The 23,703-nt window shown below is 46.9% G+C and overlaps 1 protein-coding gene across 3 annotated transcripts in view; it reads left to right on the top strand.

The window, feature by feature from the left end:
- Window positions 1-23,703, top strand: part of EPB41L4B (erythrocyte membrane protein band 4.1 like 4B) — a 128,675-nt gene that overhangs the window by 23,350 nt on the left and 81,622 nt on the right. For all 3 annotated transcript variants that reach the window (XM_047099477.1, XM_047099483.1, XM_047099492.1), the window contains exon 2: window positions 15,664-15,768. In XM_047099477.1, coding sequence (XP_046955433.1) covers window positions 15,664-15,768 — 105 coding nt within the window. The remainder of the gene's footprint in view (window positions 1-15,663; window positions 15,769-23,703) is intronic.

Genomic DNA, 23,703 nt, shown 5'->3' with positions numbered 1-23,703 from the left:
CGACCTCATCTCTCTCTCTCTCTCTCTCTCTCTTTTTAAAGTTTTATTCATTTATTTATTTTGATAGAGACAGACACAGCATGAGCGGGGAAGGGGCAGAGAGAGAGAGGGAGACTGAGAATCCCAAGCAGGCTCTGTGCTATCAGCACAGAGCCCAATGAGGGGCCTGAACACACAAACCGTGAGATCATAACCTGAGCCGAAACCAAGAGCTGGAGGATGCTCTATTGACTGAGCCCCCAGGGGCCCTCATCTCTCTCTTTATAAGGATCCTGGTCAGATACCAGTCAGATAAGAGCAGGGCCCACCCTAATGAACTCATTTGAACTTAATTACCTGTTTGATGACTCTCTCTTCCAATACGACCACATTCTGCAGGATTGGGGGTTTATGACATTTGAGAGGACACAGTTCAGCCCGTGACACACTCCACATATCATCGGCTAACCGTGGGGCAAGCCCTGTTAATCTTCGTTTCATTTCATTCTTTTTTTTTTTCTTGATGTCTATTTATTTTTGAGAGAGAGAGAGAGAGAGAACAAGTAGGCGAGGGACAGAGAGAGAGGGAGACAGAGGATCCGAAGCAGGCTCCATGCTGACAGGGGAGAGCCCAGTGTGGGGCTCAAACTCACGAACCTCGAATTCATGACCTGAGCTGGAGTCAGAAGCTTAACCAGCCGAGCCACCCAGGAGCCCCATTTCATTTCATTCTTAAACATCCTTACCAGGTAAGAAATTCCCTGACACCATACTCAGCCTGAGCTGGGACAGACCCCCGTGCTGACCCCAGAGCCTGTGCCTTCAGCCACTGCATCACCGGGTGTGTTGTGACATCTGGAAGTTTGCGTTCAGAGCCATGAAGGGCTCCACAAAGAAGAGGGGAACGATCGCCAGGGGACTAGGGAGTTCAGGGCGGCTTCATGTGTTGATTTATTTTGTAAATTGAGTTGTGGTCATAAATCACAGGATGGATGGGGGCAGTTGTCCACCCAAAGGTAGTTCTCTTCATGTTTCTTGGCTGGTTTCCCTGGGAATTTGTTGCATATTTATTTATGTGGAGTTATTTGCTTTCAGAATTGCATGGCGGGGGAATCTGCAATCTGGCTGCAAAAAGTAATTTGGCAATTTATTTTCAGGGCTGCCCTTCTTCCAGCAGCTTGTTTCAAACTCAACCTCTGGCACAAAGGCATCCATCATTTTAATTGTATGTTACTGTTTAGTCAGGCACAAATTTGTTTCATTTTCTTTTTCCTTTCTCCTGTGGGTCTTTTTTTTTTTTTTTTCCTGAACCACCATTTAAAAAAGCCAAAAATATTTCCCCAAACCAAGCACTTTTTATAGTCGAGGAGTTTTTAACACTGAGATTTCTGGTTTTCCGGTATTGCGTATTTGGTTCTTAACCTTTCAGAAATGCTAGGCTTGCCTGTTGTTCCTTTCCTGTTCAGATAGACATCCATAATGCAGTCATGTCAAGGTTGTCCCAAGACAATTGTATCGGTCCCAGGGTCAGAAGGTTCACATTCTATTCCTGGCTTTGCATTGGCTGCCTGGCAACATGACCTGCCTCTTGCCTCATTTTTCCCACCTGTAAAATGAGGGACTTGAATGCACTGATTTCTAGAACATTCCTACGTTCTTGCTTGGTAACTTGGATGTTGAGTAGGGCTCCTTACCAAGACCTGCTCACTATGGCTATCTACAGATGCCCACCAGGGAGAGTAGTCTGTTCTATATCAAATACTTTTACTCTGCTTGGTCACAGATGATGGCATTTTTTTAGTTCAAGGTTAGAAATCAATCCTGTATCCCTCAGAAATGTTCTAAGGGATAAAATCATCGATTCCACAAAGTTACATAAGGTAGAATGTTAACTTTGGTGTCCAAAGCATAAATGATTTAGCTTTTGTTGTCACACATACTTACTTTCTATGAAACGATGTTATTTGTGTCTGTGAAGCTAGACCCAGCTTATAGTAGTGCATCCCCCCTTTTTAAAAAAAAATTTTAATGTTTATTTATTTTTGAGAGAGCATGAGCGGGGGGGGGGGGGCAGAGAGAGAGGGAGACACAGAACCTGTAGGAGGCTCGAAGCTCTGAGCTGTCAGCACAGAGCCCGACACGGGTCTCGAATTCACAAACCAAAAGATCATGACCTGAGCCAAAGTCAGAAGCTTAACCCACTGAGCCACCCAGGCTCCCCAGAGCACCCCCTTTAAAAGCTGCACTGAGGACTGGGGGCAGGGATGAAATGGGACTTAAGGTCCATAGATAGGTATGGAGTTGGATCCTGACAGAAACCTGTATACTATATTTTGTTTTACTGTCATGGGAGAAAATTAGTTGCTATTGTCTTGGAGCAGTTTTTCTCTTTTGCATCCCACACTGTCTTCACCCTGAGCATGTAGACTTGGATTCTCGAAGGCAGGGCTCAGGCCAGGCTGTGTTGACACCCTCCATCCCCTCACTCCTTTGCAGTTTGTGAGCTTCAAGTTTTTATGGGAATTTTTGAATACATGAAGTAGAACAGTATGATGAAAACTCGTGTACACAACACCCATTTATTATTCTTTTTCTGGAGTATTTTAGAGCAACTCCCAGACAACTGAACATATAGCCTGTTCTACTTAAGTGGGTATATCTCTTATGTAAAATACACACATGTGCGTGTGTATGTGTGTATCCATGATACCATTATCATACTCCACAAACTGAATGGTGATTCCTTAATGGCGATTCCTGCATTTAGTAAATAATGTCTCTTAAGTCTCTTCTAATCCATAACAGTCCTCTCCCTTCTTTTTTTTTTTTTTTTTTAATTTTTTTTTTTTTCAACGTTTATTTATTTTTGGGACACAGAGAGACAGAGCATGAACGGGGGAGGGGCAGAGAGAGAGGGAGACACAGAATCGGAAACAGGCTCCAGGCTCTGAGCCATCAGCCCAGAGCCTGACGCGGGGCTCGAACTCACGGACCATGAGATCGTGACCTGGCTGAAGTCGGACGCTTAACCGACTGCGCCACCCAGGCGCCCCCTCTCCCTTCTTTTTGGTGCAATTTATTGAGTTCTTAATATGTAGTTGGTCAGTGTAGAGTAAGGCAGCCTTAGGTATTCCATCGCTCAGTTTTAATCTTTCTGCCAAGCAGAGTGAGTGCAAAGAATAGTTTTTTGATTTGTTTATTCTTTTTTTTTTTTTTTGGAATGAATATATTTATTATTCTACTTCCTTATCTCTAAGCAGGTGATACCTTAAGTTAGCATCACAGTGTGGAGATTTCCTAAGAAACATTTTTTAAAGTTGCAAAAAGCTTTTATATGCACATACATATGCCATGAACACCTGCTGTATCTGTATATGTGTATGATTTTCACTCCGGTTAACTATTGTTGCATAACAGACTCTTCCACTTATGCTTAGTGGCTAACAATGACGAGCAGGATTCTCTTGGTCAAGAATTTGAGGGGGGCTCACCTGGGAGATTATTCTGCTGCTCATGGTATCAACCAGGGTCACCAGGAGTACTCTGTTGGAAGATGGGCTGGTGTGGAGGGTCCAAGACGACTGTGCTTACATGTCTGGCACTTTGGCTGGGCTCAGCTGGGACAGTTGACTAGAACATCTGCCTGCTGCTTCTTCAGCCTGGCAGTCTCAGGGTAGTTGGACTTTTTACTGTACCAGTAGAGAAGCATCCCAAGGCAATGGTCACCTCACCTTGGAAATCACAAAATGTTATTAACACCATATTCTGTTGGGCTGAAGCAGTGCCAGGTTCTTCCAGACTCAAGGAAGAGGACAAAGACCTTGCCACCATTTTTGTAAGCACCACAGTTAAAAAACAACCAACCAGGGGCGCCTGGGTGGCGCAGTCGGTTAAGCGTCCGACTTCGGCTCAGGTCACGATCTCACAGTCCGTGAGTTCGAGCCCCGCGTTGGGCTCTGGGCTGATGGCTCAGAGCCTGGAGCCTGCTTCCGATTCTGTGTCTCCCTCTCTCTCTGCCCCTCCCCCGTTCATGCTCTGTCTGTCTCTGTCTCAAAAATAAATAAACGTTAAAAAAAATTTAACAAAAACAACAAAAAAAACCCAACCAAACAAACAAACAAAAACAAAAACAAACCCCAAACAAACTAAAAACCCCACTAAAACTAACACCATAGGTACTTGGCACCTGAGACCTTTTGGGTCTCCTGTGTATTTGCTTGTCTTTTGATGGAGGAGAGAGACCACTGGAGTGGAAGGTACCTGCCCATTCAGGTCATCCAAGTCAGTCTCCTGTCCCCTGTTCCCATTCACTCAGGATTGGAGTGGACTCAAGTTGGGCAGAGAGCACCATAATAGGGTATATGACTCACCTGGCCTAATAATGAAGGTGACATGGAGAGGCCCTCCCAACCTAAAAACTTTTTTTTTTAATGTTTATTATTAATTTTTGAGAGACAAGGCAGAGCACCAGTGGGGGAGGGGCAGAGAGAGAGGAAGACATAGAATCTGAAGCAGGCTTCAGGCTCTGAGCTGTCAGCACAGAGCCCAATATGGGGCTCGAACCCACGAACGGTAAGATCATGACCTGAGCCGAAGTTGGACGCTTAACTGACTGAGCCACCCAGGCGCCCATAAAACTTTTAAGAGCAATTTTTCCAGTGGATCTTTGTGTGAGGGAGGTTGTCTGATGCTCTGTTAGTGTCCCTGCCAGCAGGAATAGCATACTACAATTTGCTGGGTAGCAATATCACTGAAAATCAACGAGTATTCAATATGTGCTGTCTCTGATGTTTCTTACTGAGAGTTGGAAACATAGCATTTGAAGTGTTGGTCGAAACCAGTTTTCAGCAGTCAGGATCAAGTAGCTTTAGGTGTTTCGACTTCATTCAGCATCTTAAGGAATAAATGGGAAACCATCCCTTAAACTAACTGTTGAATCCCATGTGTTAGGCAATGCTTGGAAGGAGCCATAGGGAGACAAATTGATGTCACTAGATGTTAGTTCTTCTACACTGATTGAAAGAAGGTTCATTGGATCATGGCCCGTGGGGTCATTTTCATGGCAGCCCTGTGAGAGAGGTGGTATTAAAGGAACAAATGAATGCTTTGAAACTCTGCTGCTTGGCCCGAAGATGGTTCTCAACCAGAAGCAGAGGCTGATCAATAGTTAAATCAATAATGCAACACACAGTTTGTGCATTTTTGTTTTTAATTTTAAAGAGTGTGAGAGTGTGTGGGGGGCAGAGAGAGACAGGAGAGAGAGAGAGAGAGAGAGAGAGAGAGAGAGAGAGAGAGAGAGAGAGAATCCAAAGCAGGCTCCATGCTGAGCACTGAGCCTGACATGGGGCTCGATCCCACAGCGCTGGGATCACGACCTGAGCCGAAATCACGAGTCAGAGACTCAACCCAGGTGCCCCCACAGTCTGTTTTAAATTGGTCTGTCCATTACATGCAGTCAGTGTGGCTGTGGCTGTGTTCTGTGGTGAGATGGTAAGACCGGTAATCTGCCTGCCCAGTCCTCAGGCTGCACACCGAGAGCCCCTTGCGCAAGGTGGAAGGAGAACCCTGGTTCTCGATGCAGCTGATCAGTAGTGCCTTGGTTCAGTGCCTCACAAACCAAGAGGGCACTTTCTTCTAAGACTGTTCTTCCTTCCTTGTTGATCAAAATTAAGGGCGGTTGGTTTTGTTGCTTCCTCTGATTTCCAAGAGATTGTTAGCCAGGCGAGTTGGGAAATTAATATTATTGTGCTCTGTTTTACCAGAATTGAATTTCCAGGAGCTGCCCAGACTGTTGATGTCCCCCTCCATAGAACGTCTTGGCTTCTGTGTTAGTTTGTGAGCAAATAATGTACTTTGCATCCTGCCACAACTTGCCTGCCCTCCAAACAAATTAGGAATCACCTCCCTACCATGAGGTCTGTTTGCATTGGCTTTGAACCGCAGTCTAGCCCAGGCCATGCATGAAGTAGGCTCTCCGTGTCTGTGTGGTGAATTGGGTTTAAGAAATATTTCTTATTTGCCAGACATGTTCCATGTGTTTGGACCCACAGGGACAAATGGGTAGAGAAGTAACAGAGTAAGGTAGAAAGAACTCTATCCTAAGAATCAGGAAGGCTGGATCCTGATTCTAGTTCATCCACTTGGGAGCAGTGTGAACTTGGTCACATAATTTCTCTGAGGCTCAGTTTCTTTCTGTGCAAAATGGGGTCATGGAACCTTGGTAAACATTGAAATGCTCTTCAACTGGGAGGTAGAATTTATAAGCTGGACAGCCTGGTCTTAAATCCTCCAGGTTATGGATACTGTTATGAGTCCCCAAATCCTGCTGATGGCTGAGATGGTATTTCTCACTCACCAGTGAAAATTTCAGATATTTATTTGGTAAATTCTCGTAGTAATTTCAGATATCCTGGAGTAAACCAATTTCTATTTGTTCTTAATGGCTTAGCGGTGTTGGCAACGGGGATAGAGACTCCTGGGCTGTGTGTGTGTAAGTGTGTAAAATAGAGAGCTAGTTTCTCACTAAGAATATAGAAAATTAGTGAGTTATCAAGTTGTGAGGAAGGGGGACCAGAGCTGGTAACTAACCATGAAATTAGTACTTCCTGGAAACAGTTGAAACAGACCTTGAGGCAGGTGCCTTCTGGGAACTGCTGGCCAGGAAGCACTGTGGAGACCAGGTAGAGTTCTGAGAGCTACTCAAACTTGGGGTATTTAAGAACTTGGAAAGGAAGGAATTGATTTCTAGGGACCGACATGGGTTTACAGAAATCCTCCAAACCAGACTAGTCTCAGCTTTTCTTTCTTTCCTTTTTTTTTTTTTTTTAAGTTTACTTATTTATTATGAGAGAGAGCACAAGTGGTGGGGAAGTGGGGGAGAGACAGACAGACAGACAGAAGAATCCCAAGCAGATTCTTGTACTGCCACTGCAAGCCCGATGCAGGGCTTGATCCCAGAGCCCTGGAATCATGACCTGAGCCAAAATCAAGGGATGGATGCTCAGTGGACTGAGCTACCCAGGAGCCTCTTGTCTCAGCTTTTCTTTAAACAAAAAAAAAAAATTTTTTTTAATGTTTATTTATTTTTGAGAGACAGAGAGAGACAGCATCAGCAGGGGAGGGGCAGAGAGAGAGGGAGACCTAGAACATGAAGTGGGCTCCAGGCTCTGAGCGGTCAGCACAGAGCATGACGCAGGGCTCGAACTCACGAGCCGTGAGATCATGACCTGAGCCGAAGTCAGACACCTAACCGACTGAGCCACCCAGGTGTCCCTTGTCTCAGCTATTCTTTAAAGGGGATTACTAAACTGCTATAGATCACGGACTCCCTGAACTTTGATTTTTGTTATTTGGCAAAAAACACATTGTGTCATTCCTGTGGACGAGTGAGAGAAAGGAGGGTTGGGTGAAAATAATAATTCCTTTGTGTGTAGAGGATACCGTTTGTTTTCTTGCTCTCTTATTTTTTTATTTCACTTTATTTTGTTTGTTTAAGCTCCACACCCAACATGGGGCTTCAACCCATGTTGAAGATCAAGAGATGCACGATCTACAAATTGAGCCAGCCAGGTGCCTCTCTTGCTTTTTTATTAATACAGTGACTTAGCAAGGTTGACAGTGCAGGTAAGAGTACCCCATTTTTCAGATGGAACTGTGACTCAGTGCGGTTGCTAACGTCATGGTCATATTGCTAGAAAAGAGATAGAGCTGGGTTCTAATCCAGCATGTTTGGCTCTCAGAGTCTGAGGGCATGGTGACACTATATGTTCATAACTGGGTTGAGGCCACCATCAGAGGGGAACCTTTCGTAACATACAACTCAAGAAAGACACCACCCCCACTGGCCACGTGCACCCCTCACCCTCTGCCTGCATTGCACTTCCCACATGTTGTAAAACTGAGATCAGGAACTGATGCATGGGATAATAGCCCAGGACTTCTAATGTTCTTGATGGGATATGTCATGGGCCAGTTTAAATAAGATGACATTTACGTGAATGAATGTAGAAGTTTGCACTCAGGTTTAGAAACTATCTGGGGCGCCTGGGTGGCTCAGTCGGTTACGCGTCCGACTTCAGCCCGGGTCATGATCTCGCGGTCTATGAGTTCGAGCCCCGCGTTGGGCTCTGTGCTGACAGCTCAGAGCCTGGAGCCTGCTTCTGATTCTGTGTCTCTCTCTCTTTCTGCCCCTCCCCTACTCATGCTCTATCTCTCTCTGTCTCAGAAGTAAATAAACATTAAAAAAAATTAAAAAAAAAAAAGAAAGAAACTATCACCACAATCATTTTGGTTTACTTTTTAGCCCATATATAAAAATGCAGAACTTGACAGTATTTTGTTTACGTAAGGCATAGCACAGTGTGGTATGGTTTCCAAAACACCAGCGCATTAGAGCAGACAGGGTGTCTGGAAGGAGAGATGGTAGTACCAGGGCTCTGCAGACCCACATCCCAGCCGGCTGGAGAGAATTGCCAGCGGAAATGGACCAGGAAGATCAGGCTTCCGAAAAGTCGGTCATTTGAAGACTGTTGTGGGAACTAAGGATTCTCCTTAATCCATCTGCATCAGCATTTGTTTCTTGAGCTTCAGAATGTCTGGTGACGGAGAAGCAAAGATGAACTGGATGGGGTGTCGCCAACAAGAAGTTTAGTAATGACCATTGTGACTTCAGCGTAGCTGTGGGGATGGGCTTGCTGCCAGTGGGGATAGGAGCAGGGATGTAGGAGGAGGGCACCCGGGAAAAGCCATAGGGGTGGAGCCTGCTGCATACGTCAGGTGGGCGTTGTGTTAGGAGAATATGTTTGATTGGAGCCCAGGAGGCATGTGGGGCCCAGGGAGATAAGACGGGTGGTGTTGGGCAGTATTGATTGTGCAGAGTCTCTGACACCAGGCCGAGGAGCCTGCATTTCATCCTCTGGCGCATGTTTTTGTACAGAATAGCGACTGAGATGAGGGCTGTGTTGTGTGCAATGCATCCTGGCAAACATGAGAAAGATGGGCTTTCACAGGGGTGCTTGCTGTGGTCCAGATACCAGGCGGTGTAGCCTGAGCCGTGATAGAGAGGAAAGACAGAGCCCTTCTGAAGATGGATGCAGAGGGGCCTGCTGTCTAACAGAGGTGGAGCAGGTGGACAGAGGGGAGCTTCGCGTGCCAGCAAAGAGAAGGCTCCTAAAATCCTTACACTGCCCAGGTGTCCTGCTTTTCCATTTTAGTTCACAGCCAACGTGTATAGCAGCTCATCTCCTCCTTTTAACCTACCTGGGACACCTGGCATCTTCTTATGCGTTTGAGACTAATGAGATTTGGATGGGTTGCCTTTTTTTATTTTTATTTTTTATTTTTTTTATGTTTATTTTTAAGAGAGAGAGAGAGAGAAAGAGAGAGAGAGAGAGAGAGAGAGACAGTGTGAAAGGGGCAGAGAGAGAGGGAGACACAGAATCCGAAGCAGGCTGCAGGCTCTGAGCTGTGTGCACAGAGCCCGATGTGGGGCTCGAACTCGTGAGCCATGAGATCATGATCTGAGCTGAAGTCAGACACTTAACTGATGGAGCCTCCCAGGCACCCCCGGATGGATTGGCTTCTATCTTTGTTCTTTCAGGGCCACAGTCGACCTGTTACATTGCACTTGGGTCAGGTTGCAGTGAGATATTGTCGGTTGCGTCTTATCTAAGAGGGTCAGGATGGTTAATTTATTTGGGGAAACAGTTAAGACATCAGCTGTCCAGGAGTCTTCCTTATCAGGAGTACGGCTGGCAACCAGTAAATAAACAAAATAAGAACCTCTGACTGGCCAGCAAAGATCTCATGATGTTCATACCTTTCCCTCCTGGCTGCCTGCCTGACCCAGTGTTTAGCTGAGAACTGTGTACTCTTACTTTACACATGATGTTAATGAGCTTGGTTATTTTTAGCTCCTGTCTGATCAGAAGTTGCTGCTCCAGAGAGAGACATACTGACTCAAAACCACTGGTTGCTGGTCCTGGTGAGAAGTGATGTGTTGAGATGGGTGGAGAGAGGGCTACATGACCTGGAGGCAAGAACTCAGGGGTAGAGCTTCTACCTGTGTTTGGGGACAGCCTGCCATACGTGTCTTGAAGTAGGAGCATCGCCAAATTCCAGAATAGTGATCTGGACTAAGTAAGGTTTTACGCTCCATGTATTCTGCTTAAGAAGGCCGGGAGAGAGGAGGCATCAAGCTGATTTGGATGACTTTGCTCCCCAAGAATGGCTTACTCGGTGAGGGCTTTCTGTAGCTATTCGCTTCCAGACTTTGTGACCCTGGTGTACCCCAGCACCTAGAATAGTGGCTGGCACTTGATGAGCAGTTGGTAAATATTTGTTGAATGAATGAATGGATTCATCACAGAGGGGGAGACCTAGTTCGGAGGCAACCAGGAGCAGCTTCCTGTCTCGTCACATTAATGGATCTCCTGTTGTAACCACTAGACAGCACTTCACATAATAGCCACAAAATCGTGTTTGGGTAAATGGCCTTGGAAGTGCAGCACGGCTCCCTAGGCCCTTGTTCATGGAATACTTAATTTGAAAAGATTTTAATGAGTGTGTTCTATTTAGGCCTGCTGCTCGTGAAGTATCTGTCTGTTGTTCATGTTTTAGCACGGTCCATCCAGAAGATGTGTTTCTTGGCTCTGGAACCCCACGCATCCCCCAGCCGGCCGAGCCAGCCAGCCAGCCAGCCAGCTATGCAGCAAACAGATGTTTACGGAGCACCTGCTCTGTGCCGGCCAGGGATGTGCTTGGGGGATGGCGAGAAGGAGAGGTGGTACTCAGATGAACACAGCTGGTCCCTGCCCACAGCCTGATGTAGGAGTAGACAGGAATAAAGGCAGCCTCGGTGCAGGGTGATAAGTGTGTGTGTGTGTGATAAAGGCACATGCTTGCTTGCGGAAACAGAGGAGGGCGCACTTACTGCCCTGGGTTGGGGGGGGGCGGTGAGCTAGGGCTGAAGAGGCTGAGGAAAGAAAGGCTGTTTGGGCTAAGCCTGAGATGACAGTTCATGGGCTTCTGGGGGCTGCCCAAGGTGTATTGTCCTGGCTGGCAGGACAGGTGAGTTACCTGGAGTCTTCTCAGCTGTGAGTGGACGCTTTGTGTCCCCGGGCTGGGAGGAGCAAGAGGTGGTGGGTTCGGGTGCTGTGGCCTAGACTCTCTGTCTTTGTTTGACCTTTCACTCACTGGGACCTCTGGTTGGAGGACCCCTCTATTCCAGCCCTCATAATTTCACCAGATTCTTCTTAGAGCTGGAAAGGGCCACTGGGGACTAAAGAGCATAAGGGTTTGGGGAGGTGAGTGGGGGAAGGTGTTTACAGGTGAGTAAACATGGTATTTCCTATCCGCCAGACGCTGCTGTGTCTGCCACCTACCTCCAAGTCCAGGTGAGGGAGGGTTGGCCGATACAGGAGCCAGTCTGACACGGCAGAAGGGACTGGCTGGCCCTAGAAAGGTTCTTTTTTCCAACCTCCACCTTGAAGTCCTTCTAGCTGTTGTTGTTCTTTTAAGTTTATTTATTTATTTGGGGGGGGGGGAGCGTGAGCCCGGGAGAGGCAGAGAGAGAGGGAGAGAGAGAATCCCAAGAAGCCTCCACACTCTCAGCATGGAGGCCCACTCGGGGTGCGAACTCACGAACTGTGAGATCATGACCTGAGTAGAAATCAAGAGTCGGATGCTTAACCAACTGAGCCACCCAGATGCCCCTCGCCTTGAGCTCCTTCTAAATTAAGAGCTGTTTTAGAAAGACATCAGGAAAGTAAGACTTGGAATGACTTAGAGAGAAACTTGGACTAACTGCCCTTATTTTACATGTGTGGAACTGTGTTTTTTCAGTTCATACTCTGTGAGTATTAAAATGACATACCTGGATGGTAAGCTGTTGAACCAAAATAGAGAGAGCCGGGTGGGAAGCAGGTGGGATTTGGGGTCAGCTGAGTTTGGGTGACCCTGTCCATTCAGGGCACCATGGCTGATTTGTAGCTGCAGGAGCGGTCCAGGATGGTCCTATGGGTTTTGGGAAATTATGAATTGCTTAAGGTCACAGCTAGTGCATCTAGGACTAGCGCATAGAGCTCTCGCTTCCTGCCAGCCCAATTCTGTCTGCCACATCCTGCTGCTAAAGCTCTACACTAACTAGTTCTGTCCCACTAGGAAACCCACTAATGAGGGATTGGCTCCGTAATAATAGGCGTTGCATAGTCCAGTAGTGCTGGAGAGTAATAGGAAAGAATACGTCCAGAGGAAAAGTGCCAGAATGGTGATTTTTTTTTTTTTTTTTGCAGAAAAAAAAAATTGTATTTGTTGTCTAACGACTGCCGAAAGATCAGTGTTAAAGAATACCTGGGAAGAAAATCATCCGTTTGTCCATCCAGCCTAGCACAGCTATTCTATAAGTTTCTGCAAGCCTTTTTTTATCAAGCAGTGCATACAGCACATACATATTTTTAACGTAGAATCACAGCTTCTTATTCCTTTGTGGTCTGTTTAGTTAATGTCGATATAAGAATTTTCCTTATTTCTGTCTCATCTTTACAATTGTCTGTCCTGAAAGCCCAGCAGTATTCTGGAGTGTTGTTAGGTTCAGCTCCATGGATGTGTCCAGCCCTGTGGCTGGAGTTTGGGTTATTTCTTCTTTTTGCCTCTCCACCCCCAGCTTTATTTCTCCAGTTAAATAATGCTATAGAGAACATCTCTGCACATGGAGCCTTCTGCTGCTCTTGGGTCGTTGCCTTCAAGGAGTATTTCCAGGAAGCGAAGAGTCTGACGGTTGGAAGCCAGTGCTGTAGTTTTGAGTTTTTGTTTTTACTTTCTGTTACCGCTGTTTCCTATAGCACAGACACAGACAAATCAGTGAAACAGAGGTGTAGTCTAATGAATTATGGGAAGGCAGACACCCCTGGACCACCCTCCAAGTCAAGAGCTGGGACCTTGCCAGCCGGCTGGAAGTCCGTGGTGTGCCCTCTCCCAGGCACAAATTCTCTACACCCCGAGACCAGCAATTACCCTGATTTTATTGCTTTTCGTAACCACTTCTTTACCCTCTTTTCATGTTTTTTCTTAATTTCTTTTTTAATGTTTATTCATTTTTGGGAGAGAGAGCGTGAGCCAGGGAGGGGCAGAGAGCGAGGGAGACACAGAATCCGAAGCAGGCTCCAGGCTCCGAGCCGTCAGCACAGAGCCCGACACGGGGCTTGAACCCACGAACCCTGAGATCATGACCTGAGTGAAGTCGGACGCTTAACCACCTGAGCCACTCAGGTGCCCCAACCACCCTCTTTTCATGTTTTATCCCCCAAATATGTATCGTACACACTGCATACTTTTAGTTTTGCCTTTTTGTAAAAGGGTCTTTTAAATCTTTTTTTCATCTCTAGGTGCCCCTCGATCTCTCCACTTCCCTGTATTCTGTTTGTTGAAGAAACTGTGTTGTTTGTCCTGAGGAGTTTCCAGAATTTCCCACTGGCTGGATCTTGATGATTGCAGTCCCATGTAGTTGAGAACATTCCTCTGCATTTCCTCCAAGTTGGCAGTTGGATCTAGTGGTTGTATTAGTCCCAGTCTTGATAGTTTTTCCCTGCAGAAAGAGAAGCCTGGGGAGCAAAATTATGTCTTAGGTGGTGGGGTGTTCTTCATCGGGGGGTACACAGTGGCTGGTCGTCTCCTCCTGTGATGTTGGTAGCCCCCGGTGCCCAATGCTAGTGCCTACCATTCTAGAAGTGGAAAAATTGTGATATTGCAAGTCTGTTACCCCTTCTTTATTTTGTTGTTGGTATACTACTAAAAAGAGAAATTCTGCCCATTTGCTATTTTTAATACCTTTATTAAGATGCACGTGCCATATAATTCACTTACCCCAAGGGTACAATTCAGTGGCTCTTAGTATATTCATAGAGTTGTGCGTCTGTCACCGTGATCCATTTTAGAACATTTCATTTACCCCCAAAAAACCGTGCTCACCTTGGCTGTCACACCACAAATACTGCAGCCCTAAGCAAACCACAATCTGATTCCAGTCTCCAGCTTTCCCTGTTCTGGACATTTCGTGTAATATGTGGTCCTTTGTAACTGGCTTCTTTCACTTACTATAATGTTTTCAAAGTCCACCCATGTTGTAGTATGTATCTGGGCTTTACTCCTTTTCATGGTCAAATAATACTCCATTGTGTGGATACGATTCTTCCGCATTATGTTTATCTGTGCGTTAGTTGATAGACACTTGGGTTGCTTCCACTTTGGGGCTATTATGGTTAATGCTGCTATGAACATTTTGGTACAGATTTCCGTATGAATGCGATGTTTTAATTTCTCTGGGATATATATATACTTAGGGGTGGAATTGCGGGGTCAGATGGTGGCTCTGTGTTTAACTATTTGAGAACATGCCAGACTGTTTCCCAAAATGGCTATACAGTTTTGCATTCCCGTCAGCAGTATAGGAGGGTTCCACTTTCTCCAAGATTTGTTATTATCTGTCTTTTTTATTACAGCCATCCTAGTGGGTATGAAATGGTGCTGGATTGTGCTTTTGATTTACATTTCCCTAATGGCTAATGATATTGAGCATCTTTTCATGTGCTTGTCGGGTATTTTTGTATGTCTTTGGAGAACTGTGTATATATCCCGTGTTCATTTTTAATTGAATATATTTTTTTATTATTGAGATGTAATAGTTTTTTATATATTCTAGATGGAAGTCTCTTACCAGGTATGTGATTTGTAAAAATTTTCTCCCACTTTGGGTTGTCTTTGTGCTTTATTGATGTCTTGGTCCTTTGAAGCACAAAAGTTTTACATTAAAAAAAAAATGTTTATTTTTGATAGAGAGAGTGCAAGTGGAGGAGGGGGGAGGACAGAGGCTCTGAATCCTGTTCTGTGCTGACAGAAACGAGCCCAGTGTGGGGCTCGAACTCATAAACTGTGAGATCATAATCTGAGCTGAAGTTGGACGCTCAACTGACTGAGCCACCTGGGTGCCCCAAAAGTTTTACGTTCTGCTGATGATGCCTGCCTGGTTTATTGTGGGTTTTTTGTGTTTGTTTGTTTCCTTTGTTTTGTTTTTTAATTTAAGTAGATTCCATGCCCAACATGGGGCTCAAACACACAACCCCGAGATCATGATTCACATGGTCTACTGACTGAGCCAGCTAGGCACCTCTGGTTTATTTTATTTTATTATATTATTTATTTTTATTGCTTGTGCTTGTGGTGTCATATCTATGAGATCATTGCCTAATCCAGGGTCATGAAGATTTGTGCTCTGTTTTGAGAGTTTTATAGTTTTAGCTCTTGCATTTAGGTCTTTGATCTGATATTTTGAGTTAATGTTTGTATATCCTATCATCTACTCTTTGGTTACCGAGGGCTGTAGCTAAAGGCCAGATCAATGCTTGACTTTTTTCCCTTCACTTACCAGTTTTCATAATAAGGCTTTGGTTCCCTATTCATCCTACAAAGTTGTTAGTTGGTATTTTGTTTTGTTTCCATTATGAGTAATGAGATTTAGTAATGGGTTTCCATTGCAATGAAAATAATTAAATTTTTAAAAATTTATGTACTGTGACATATACATGTATGCAGCATAGAGAGAAAAGTGATTTTGGTTTTTTTCTCTCTAAAACATTTTGTTCTTATCCAGCTGTCACATCCTAAATCTTCATCTACCCAATTGCCTTCCAGAAACATGCCAAAGGCCAGGATTTGTTTGATCAGATCGTGTACCACTTGGACCTCGTGGAAACAGATTACTTTGGCCTCCAGTTCCTCGACTCTTCCCAGGTTGCGGTATGTATTTCTTTGATTCGTTTTGGGACACGCTGGTTTTCATGCTAATTGCAGATTCACAGTTGCTAGAGGTTGGTAGAGAAAAATAGGAGTTAGGCTGCAGTGTTGTTGCAGTCACGATTGTTGGGGTGGTGGTGATGGCACCCGTGTGAAATTCATCCATATGCCCCCCCCTCCAGCCCCCCCTTAAGGGGGCCAATAACCGGGAGAGGAAGAGAAAGAACCGTCCCTGTTGTGCAGGGGAATGCATTCTGGAAACATTTCCAAGCATAGGGATGCAATATGGGCACATTTCTCAAGTAGGTAGAAAGCAGAAGAAATACCATTCTAGAAATTCTTTTAATGATGCTTTCATTTTTAACTGGCAGAGAGACTGCAGCAGCATCTTCTTGTGGACTCTTGCTGGGTGGAGGGAGCGGGTGCTGTGAACACACTGAATCCCAGCCAGGCTTAGTGGGTGCAGGGGGCCGGTCGGAGCAGATCTTGGCACTGCTAGACAACCATCTTGCAGGCTCCAGGAGGTTGTATTAGGTCAGCAAAGACTTCCCTTGCTTTGCCTGAGACAGACCTGTCCACAGTGGGGGTGCTAGAGGGAGTGAATCTGATGTAGCTCAGAACCACTCTTTTCAAAAGCAGGAATGACTTCAGTCTCCTTCCCCAACAAAATCTGGCTTTGGGTTTCAAAGATAAATTATTCGGTAATCTAAAAATATTTATTGAGGTGGGGGGGGTGGGTGAAATGAAGGGGATTGAGAGCACAGGTACCTCGATGAGCACTGAGAAATGTATAGAGTTGTTGGGGCACCTGGGTGGCTCAGTTGATTAAGTGTCCAACTCTTGATCTCGGCTCAGGCCATGACCTCACAGTTTGTGAGTTCGAACCCTGCATCGGGCTCTGCGCTGACAGTGTGGAGTCTGCTTGGGATTCTCTCTCTCCCTCTCTCCCTCTCTCTTTCCCTTCTCAGCTCTTGCTGTCTCACTCTCAAAGAAACATTAAAAAAAAGTACAGAATTGTTGAATCATTGTGTTCCCAAAACTATTATAACACTGGATATTAATTATAATTGAGTAAAAAACATATATATTCATCAGGCATCAGTTATGCACTGGACCCTGTTTTTTTTTTTTTAATTTTTTTTTCAACGTTTTTTATTTATTTTTGGGACAGAGAGAGACAGAGCATGAACGGGGGAGGGGCAGAGAGAGAGGGAGACACAGAATCGGAAACAGGCTCCAGGCTCTGAGCCATCAGCCCAGAGCCTGACGCGGGGCTCGAACTCACGGACCGCGAGATCGTGACCTGGCTGAAGTCGGACGCTCAACCGACTGCGCCACCCAGGTGCCCTCTGGGCCCTGTTTTAAGCACTGTAGATAAAGTATGAACACATAGATGACAGATGGTAATGAGTGTTAAGAAAAAGAAAATAGAGTAAGCGGATAGACCGAATAAGAGACGGTGCTGTTTTAGACAGCATATGAAAGGGTGAGTTCCCTGACAGGAGATGTTTGAGTGTACATGGCTAACCTTTTCTACCTAAAGACACCTGTTAAGATACTCCTTGAGGGCCATATGTGACAATTGAGGCTAAGATGCTCAGAATCAGTGCCTAGGGATTGGGTGCACCTGAGAATGTGTGTATGAGGCTGCCGAGTCTAAGATGATGCAGTTATATCCCGGCTGCGGTGTCTTCCTGGGCAGATGCCCCTCCGCCCTTCAGTGCTGCCTGATTACCGACAGCCCATCCCCTCACCTCCTTGACTGTTGCCATGAACACTCCAGCTGCCGCCTGGAGTTAGTAGACCCAATTCCTTCTCTGTTTCCCAGCCAGAGGCTCCACCCGCCAGGACCCTGGACAAGGGGTGGACCAGCTTTTCTCTTTATCCTCTCTGTCCAGTTCTGCTGTCTTTGAGGTTGAGCCACCCAGTGCCCTGCCTTCTGACCTCACCCTGGTATCTCAGCTTTTCTCTTTCCTTGGGCAACCTGGCAATTCAAGTTGCCTTCCTTTGTAAATGTCCCGGACGCTGTTTCCTTGCATTGCAAATTCACTTGGGTAGACCTCACGCACATTCACTTGGGTCCTGTCACCACTTGATCACTCCAAGAGCTGGAATTCTGTTGCTCCCATTCCATGATCACTTCCCTTAATTCCATCTTTCTGGTCCCTCTGCGTCTGGCCTTGTCCCTTAAGGATCCCCTCCTGCCTCGTTCTCCCCTCTCGGGGCCTGGTGAAGCCTCAGCCATCTCGCCTGTGTCCTCACTTGCCCTTTGATGCTCTCTCCCCCATGACTGTCCCCTGGTCTCCCCTCAACACGCAGGTCCATCTGTTTCCTCTGCTGCGTCTCCCAGGCTGGCGGGCATTGTCACGGGCTCGGGTCACAGATCACAGATGCAGCAAAGTCCAAGCCCCTGAGCTTCTCTTGGAGCCATGGACTCAGTTCCCCTTGTGAATCTTGACCACAGCCCTCTAGTCCAGTCTCCCCACAGAGACTTGGGGCCTGCATTTGGCCTCACCTCCTGCTGAGAAGACTGAGGTCATTTAGCTAAAACGCCTTGAATTTTCTTCCCCTGAACCTCAGAGTTTTTCTTTCTCTCTGTCCATCCTTTTTTCACTGTTTGGTTTGACGAAAACATTCTGTTTCTCTAGCATTTACCCCCTCCCTATACCTGCATCACTGTTCCATTTCCGGTTGCTTCCTGAGTGCCAGATTTAGTTTGTCTGTTTCCAGTATCCTCCAGTTGTCCCCATCATCTGACACTCATCAGCCCTTCTCTTCCCAGAAACGCTTCTCCATTCTGCCTTCTGTGTGCCTTAACACATATGGTATTTTTGGCTTCAAAATGTCTACAGCCCTGGATTATGAGTCTGACCTGGACCTTGTTCCTGGCTCTGCCCCTGACTTATTTGGGGGCTTTCAGTAAGCCCCCTTTTCTCCCTTGTCCTTATCTGTAAAATGTTTTCTCATCTGTAAAATGGGGTTCTTGGGCCTGTTTCCAAGAGCTCTTTCAGTTCTAATGTTCTAAAGGGAAGGCAGGCACGTCTGCCCCACACTCTTCTCCTGTCAGAAGGGAAAAGATACCATCATTTCTGCCATTAGAGCCACGTGCCTGTTTCTCTGCTGCCATGTCTTCATCCCCAGGTGACCCCTCTCCAGCCACTTGGATTCCCAGAAAGCCAAGGATGTGACTCCATTAGGAAGGACCTGGTTATGTACCCCTGCTCGCCGGGCTGCCAGGCGTTCCCGTCTGCCGGTGTCCTGGCACAGCCTCAGCGGGGTCCAGGCGCCCTTCCAAGGCCAGACACCTGGATGCTCAGCCTCTACAGGCCCTGCCATCTTTCCAGCTCCTAGCCCTGAACGTGACGTGCTGTTCTTCCCCCACAAAGCAGGTGCAGGGTCCTCGTCTACCTGACCTGGGGGATCCGAGGCTGTGCAGCAGCTGCTCCCAGGAGCCTTCCCATTAGTCCAGTTTCTAGGCTGGGCTCCTCACAGACCGGGCTCTGGAGATGCCTGCACTTCTGTGCATGCTTTTGCTTATGGGTTCCCCTCCCGGCGTGCCCTTCCTCACCCCATTTAAACTTCTGGCTGTCCTTCAGGACTGTCTCAGATGGCAGCCCTTCCTTCATGCAGCATGTCCTGAACTTGCAGCATTTCTCCTCCTCTCTGGAAACCTTTGAGCTTCTTTGCCTTCTGTGGCAGTTTGCTCATCTGGCTGTGGGTTCTTTATCTGTGCTTATAAATAGACCTTTCTGATTAGATCCTGAGACTTAAGACTGCTGCTTCTTGGGGACTTTTGTTGACAAGGCATGCAACCTAAAACCTCAGTCTTCAGGGGCGCTTGGGTGGCTCAGTTGGTTGAGCGTCTGGCTTTGGCTCAGGTCATGATCTCACCATTCGTGAGTTCGTGCCCCATGTCAGGCTCTGTGGTGGCAGCTCAGAGCCTGGAGCCTGCTTTGGATTCTGTGTCTCCCTCTCTCTCTCCTCCCATCCCCCGCTCATGCTCTGTCTCTGTTTGCTCAAAACCAAATAAACATTAAAAAAAAAAATTTTTTTTAACATCAGTGTTCAGCCCCAGAAGTGACCTTAGAAATTATTTTTCAAACGTTTCTGTCTTGTGGATGGTGAAATGAATGCACTCAGTGAGTGGTACCCCTCAGACTCAAAGTCAGGTTTTACAACTTGAGGGGTAAGTGCTGTATTCAATGCACTGTACTTGCAAGCCTGTTTTCCTAACTGTAGAGTGGAGGTGGTGACATCTGGGAGATTGAGAGGCTCAGCGAGTTAATGGAGGAGAAGGAGTCTTGTAATCTAACCCCAGTGTGGGTCTCCTCTTCCTACCTGAGCATGCTGAGGGGAGACCAGAAGTCATCACAGCTCCCAGAGGTGATGCACTTAGGCTAGCGGGAACCTGCAAGGCTGCCTTGCCTGTGGGAGAAAATTTAGCAGTTTAGGTGATCCCTTTGGGAATGTTCCCTGAGTCAGTTTTCTGGGTGCCTGGGATGAAGCAGTTGGTGGCAGGTGTACAAGATGGAGGCTGGGATGCAAACAGTCCCCTTGGCCATTGGCTTATTGCCGTGTGCGTCTCCTGCAAGAAATGACATCCCCACCCTGCCCCTGCATGCAAATCAGAAGGCTGGCAATGGTGGGGCTCCTGGCACAGCTCTCTGCAGACCCAGCTTATGTCCCCAGCTCCCTGCGAAGAGCCAAGCCTGGTTACCATAGTGCGCTGCCCAGCCCTGAAGCAAGGTCAGAGTCTATCGGCTCGTCTATTTTTAGCAGTTGGGGCTGGGGCCTCCTGTTTCCCTTTTCCATATCAAGGCAGGAAGGCCACCCAGGAGCTTGTTCTGTAGATCTCACTTTTGCACAGCTCAAAGCAGGGGCAGGGGTTCTATTTTTACATATGAAAGCTTTCTTCTGAGAGAGGAGGCTCTGGCTTACACCCACCCAGCTTTCTTACGGACCAGACTGGTCAGATTGCTGCTGTTTACTGAGTTCCTGCTCAGGCATCCACCTAAAAACTTTACATAACTCTTATTTAACATTCATCATCTGTGAAACTAGCCATAAAGCAGACCCATTTTACAGATGATGAAGCTGAGGTTCATTAGAAACCTTGTAAAGGTTAAAGTGAGGGACAGAGCCAGGATTCAGAACCTGGTCTCATTCCACAGGCCAGCACTTTCCACCAGGCTACGCTGGTTCCTTTACACGAGGTAGCATCTCATCCACACACACATCCACGTGCATGCGCCCGCCGGAGGAACCCATTTAGTCAGTAGCTATTCAGCTGACTTTGCCTTGGAGCTTATTCAGCGGTAGTCCCTGTGGTGCAGAAGTAGGCAGGACACTGTCCCTGCCTGCTGCATTCTCCTGAGGGAGACGGACCATCTTGTTGGTCCCATGGAATACATTGGGGTCTGTCCTCACTCTGGGAGCCTGGAGAGGGAGTGCCTCAGTATCAGTGAGGAGCCCAATGAGGAGTCAGAGGGGAGAGGTATGGCAGGGATCTGGGGCAGGGGTCATACCAGCCCCACCAATCAGGAGCCTCCCTCCCGACCCTGGGGGCAGGTGTGTGGCCATAGGGGTGGTGTTCTGGGGGATGCGGCCAGTTCAAGTCCCTTCCAGAGCCCCTCCCAACATGAAAAGGGAGCATTTTATGGTGGTAAGCTTTGCAGCAAGGAATACCAAAAAGGCGATTTTTGGCCTTTGTCTCCAGACTTGTGAGATGTTTTTCCTCTGGTCTTTGCAGCCTAGAATCGTGTGGATGGGTAATAAGAGGCCCAGGGCTGTGAGGTGAGGTTGACACGGATATGGTGGCTGCCGAGAGGATCATTGGGTGCTAATGGGGCTGTTGCGGCTTCACTCTGGCGTCACATGTGCCTCCTGTGGGGACGCCACTGAGCTTTCCTACCGTTTCAGATGTACCTGAAGGGAAGTACTCTCAGGAAACACTAATAGTGGGGTATGTTACTATAAGAGACAGGAAACCCTTCCATTTCAATGGTTCCACAGCCACTCAGTGGATTCTTCAGTGTGTCAAGGGGACAGCTCAGTGCACAGATGAGGAAACAGTCTCAGGGGTCTTGCTTATGGCCACACACCAGGTGACTGGCAGAGCTGGCACTCAAGCTCTGATCTTCTGCCTCCTCCTGTTTTAGTACAAGAAAGTGTGGAACAGCTCAAGAAATGCCACAGGTCTCCCCGCAGCCTGTCTCTGAAAGCTGACAGGGGGAGGGTTTTCCTGCCCACATGCATATTGATGCTGAATGGAAAGCTATTGATAAAGGGGTCTCTGCAGTTGATTTAGATTAATTCCCAAGGAAACCTCAAGTAGCTGGTGTAAGTGAGGTTATAGGGCTCCATCCTGGATGAGAAGGGGAGATCCCTCCTTAGGTGGAGGAGGCACTTCAAGCTGGTGTGTGGTGTGGACCCAGAACCATGGCTGCTGCCACAGCCTGATTTCTGATCCTGCCTCTGCCTCACCTACACCGTGATCCCGGATGCCTTGCCCTGTGCACAGTCACCTTCATCGGCTCTGAGGCCTGAGCGAGTGATGGACATGACACAGTCCAACGTGTGTTTCTTCCAACACCACCGAGCAATTAATTCTGACGCTCTCTACCTGTAGATAGCCTCAGATCCCACAGGCTGAGGGCTCAGTCGTCCAACACTGTTTCCCACCCCACAATTCAGATGCCAATCACATGTCCAGATTGTAACCCATGCTTTTGCAGTGTCGATGGGAGGTCCCCATGACCCCTCTTGGTTCAGTTAATTTTCTAGGACAGATGGCAGAACTCAGAAGCATTTTACTGACTAGATCACCAGTCTGTTATAAAAGAGGTAACTCAGGAACAGCCAGACAGAAGAGATGAATAGAGCAAGTATAGGGTGAGGTGGGCTGTGCAAAGCTTCCGCGCCTTCCCTGGGCATCTGTCCCTCTCCAGGTCTCTCTGTGTGTACCAGCCTGGAAGCTCTCCAAGTTGAGTTTTCATGGAGGCTTTATTACAAGGGCACGATTGATTAAATATTGGCCATTGGTGATTGATTCAACCTCCAGGCCCCTGCCCCCTCCCCAGAGGTCAGCACGGTGAGACTGTAAGTCTCAACCCTCCAATCATGTGGGTGGTTCCCCTGACAACCAGCCCCCATCCTTAGGTGCTCTTCAAAAGTCACTTCATTGGGGTGCCTGGATGGCTCAGTGGGTTGAGCATCCGGCTTCTGCACAGGTCATGATCTGAGTTCGTGAGTTCGAGTCCCATGTCGGGCTCTGTGCTGACAGCTCAGAGCCTGGAGCCTGCATTAGATTCTGTGTCTCCCTCTTGCTCTGCCTCTCCCCCACTCACTCTCTCTCTCTCTCAAAAATAAATAATGTTAAAAAACTTAAAAAATAAGTCACCTCATTGACATAAACTCTGGTATGGTAGGAAGGAGTTTGTTATGAATGTCAGAACACCTTTCTTGCTCTTATGGCTTAGAAAATTCCAAGGGTTTTAGGAGCTCTGTGCCAGAAACTAAGACCAAATATATATTTCTTATTATAAATCATAGCACACACAGTAAGCTCCAAAAGTGTCCTTTCCCTTCTTTCTCTTCTCATCCTTTGGATATGATTATCTCTTCAAATTCCTTCCAGCTCTAATTTAAATGCAAACTAGACACTCTTTGTAAGCTGAGAAATCTACAGGTACTAGGATGCCAGCTATGAGTTCTGACCACTCAGACTCGATGGTGAGGGCTCAGGGGTCATTGAGGCAGGTTTTAGGCCCTTTTCAACCCCTGAGCTTCTCGTGGCCATTGTGGTTCAAGTGCTTCTGTATAGATTTTAGACAACTCAGTGCTACAACCAGCCTTTTACATGTCAGAGTTCCAGAACTGATATACTGTCAGAACAGATGGGCTTTGCCAAATCATCTCCCATCTTGATTTATGGAAAGG

The sequence above is a fragment of the Lynx rufus genome, unplaced genomic scaffold, assembly GCF_022079265.1.
Source record: "Lynx rufus isolate CCGP_SWC_20201006 ecotype Redwood Valley unplaced genomic scaffold, mLynRuf1.p SCAF_10, whole genome shotgun sequence".
NCBI classification, from domain to species: domain Eukaryota; kingdom Metazoa; phylum Chordata; class Mammalia; order Carnivora; family Felidae; genus Lynx; species Lynx rufus.
The sequence above is the reverse complement of the archived record's forward strand: the minus strand, read 5'-3'. Positions and strand labels throughout refer to the sequence as shown.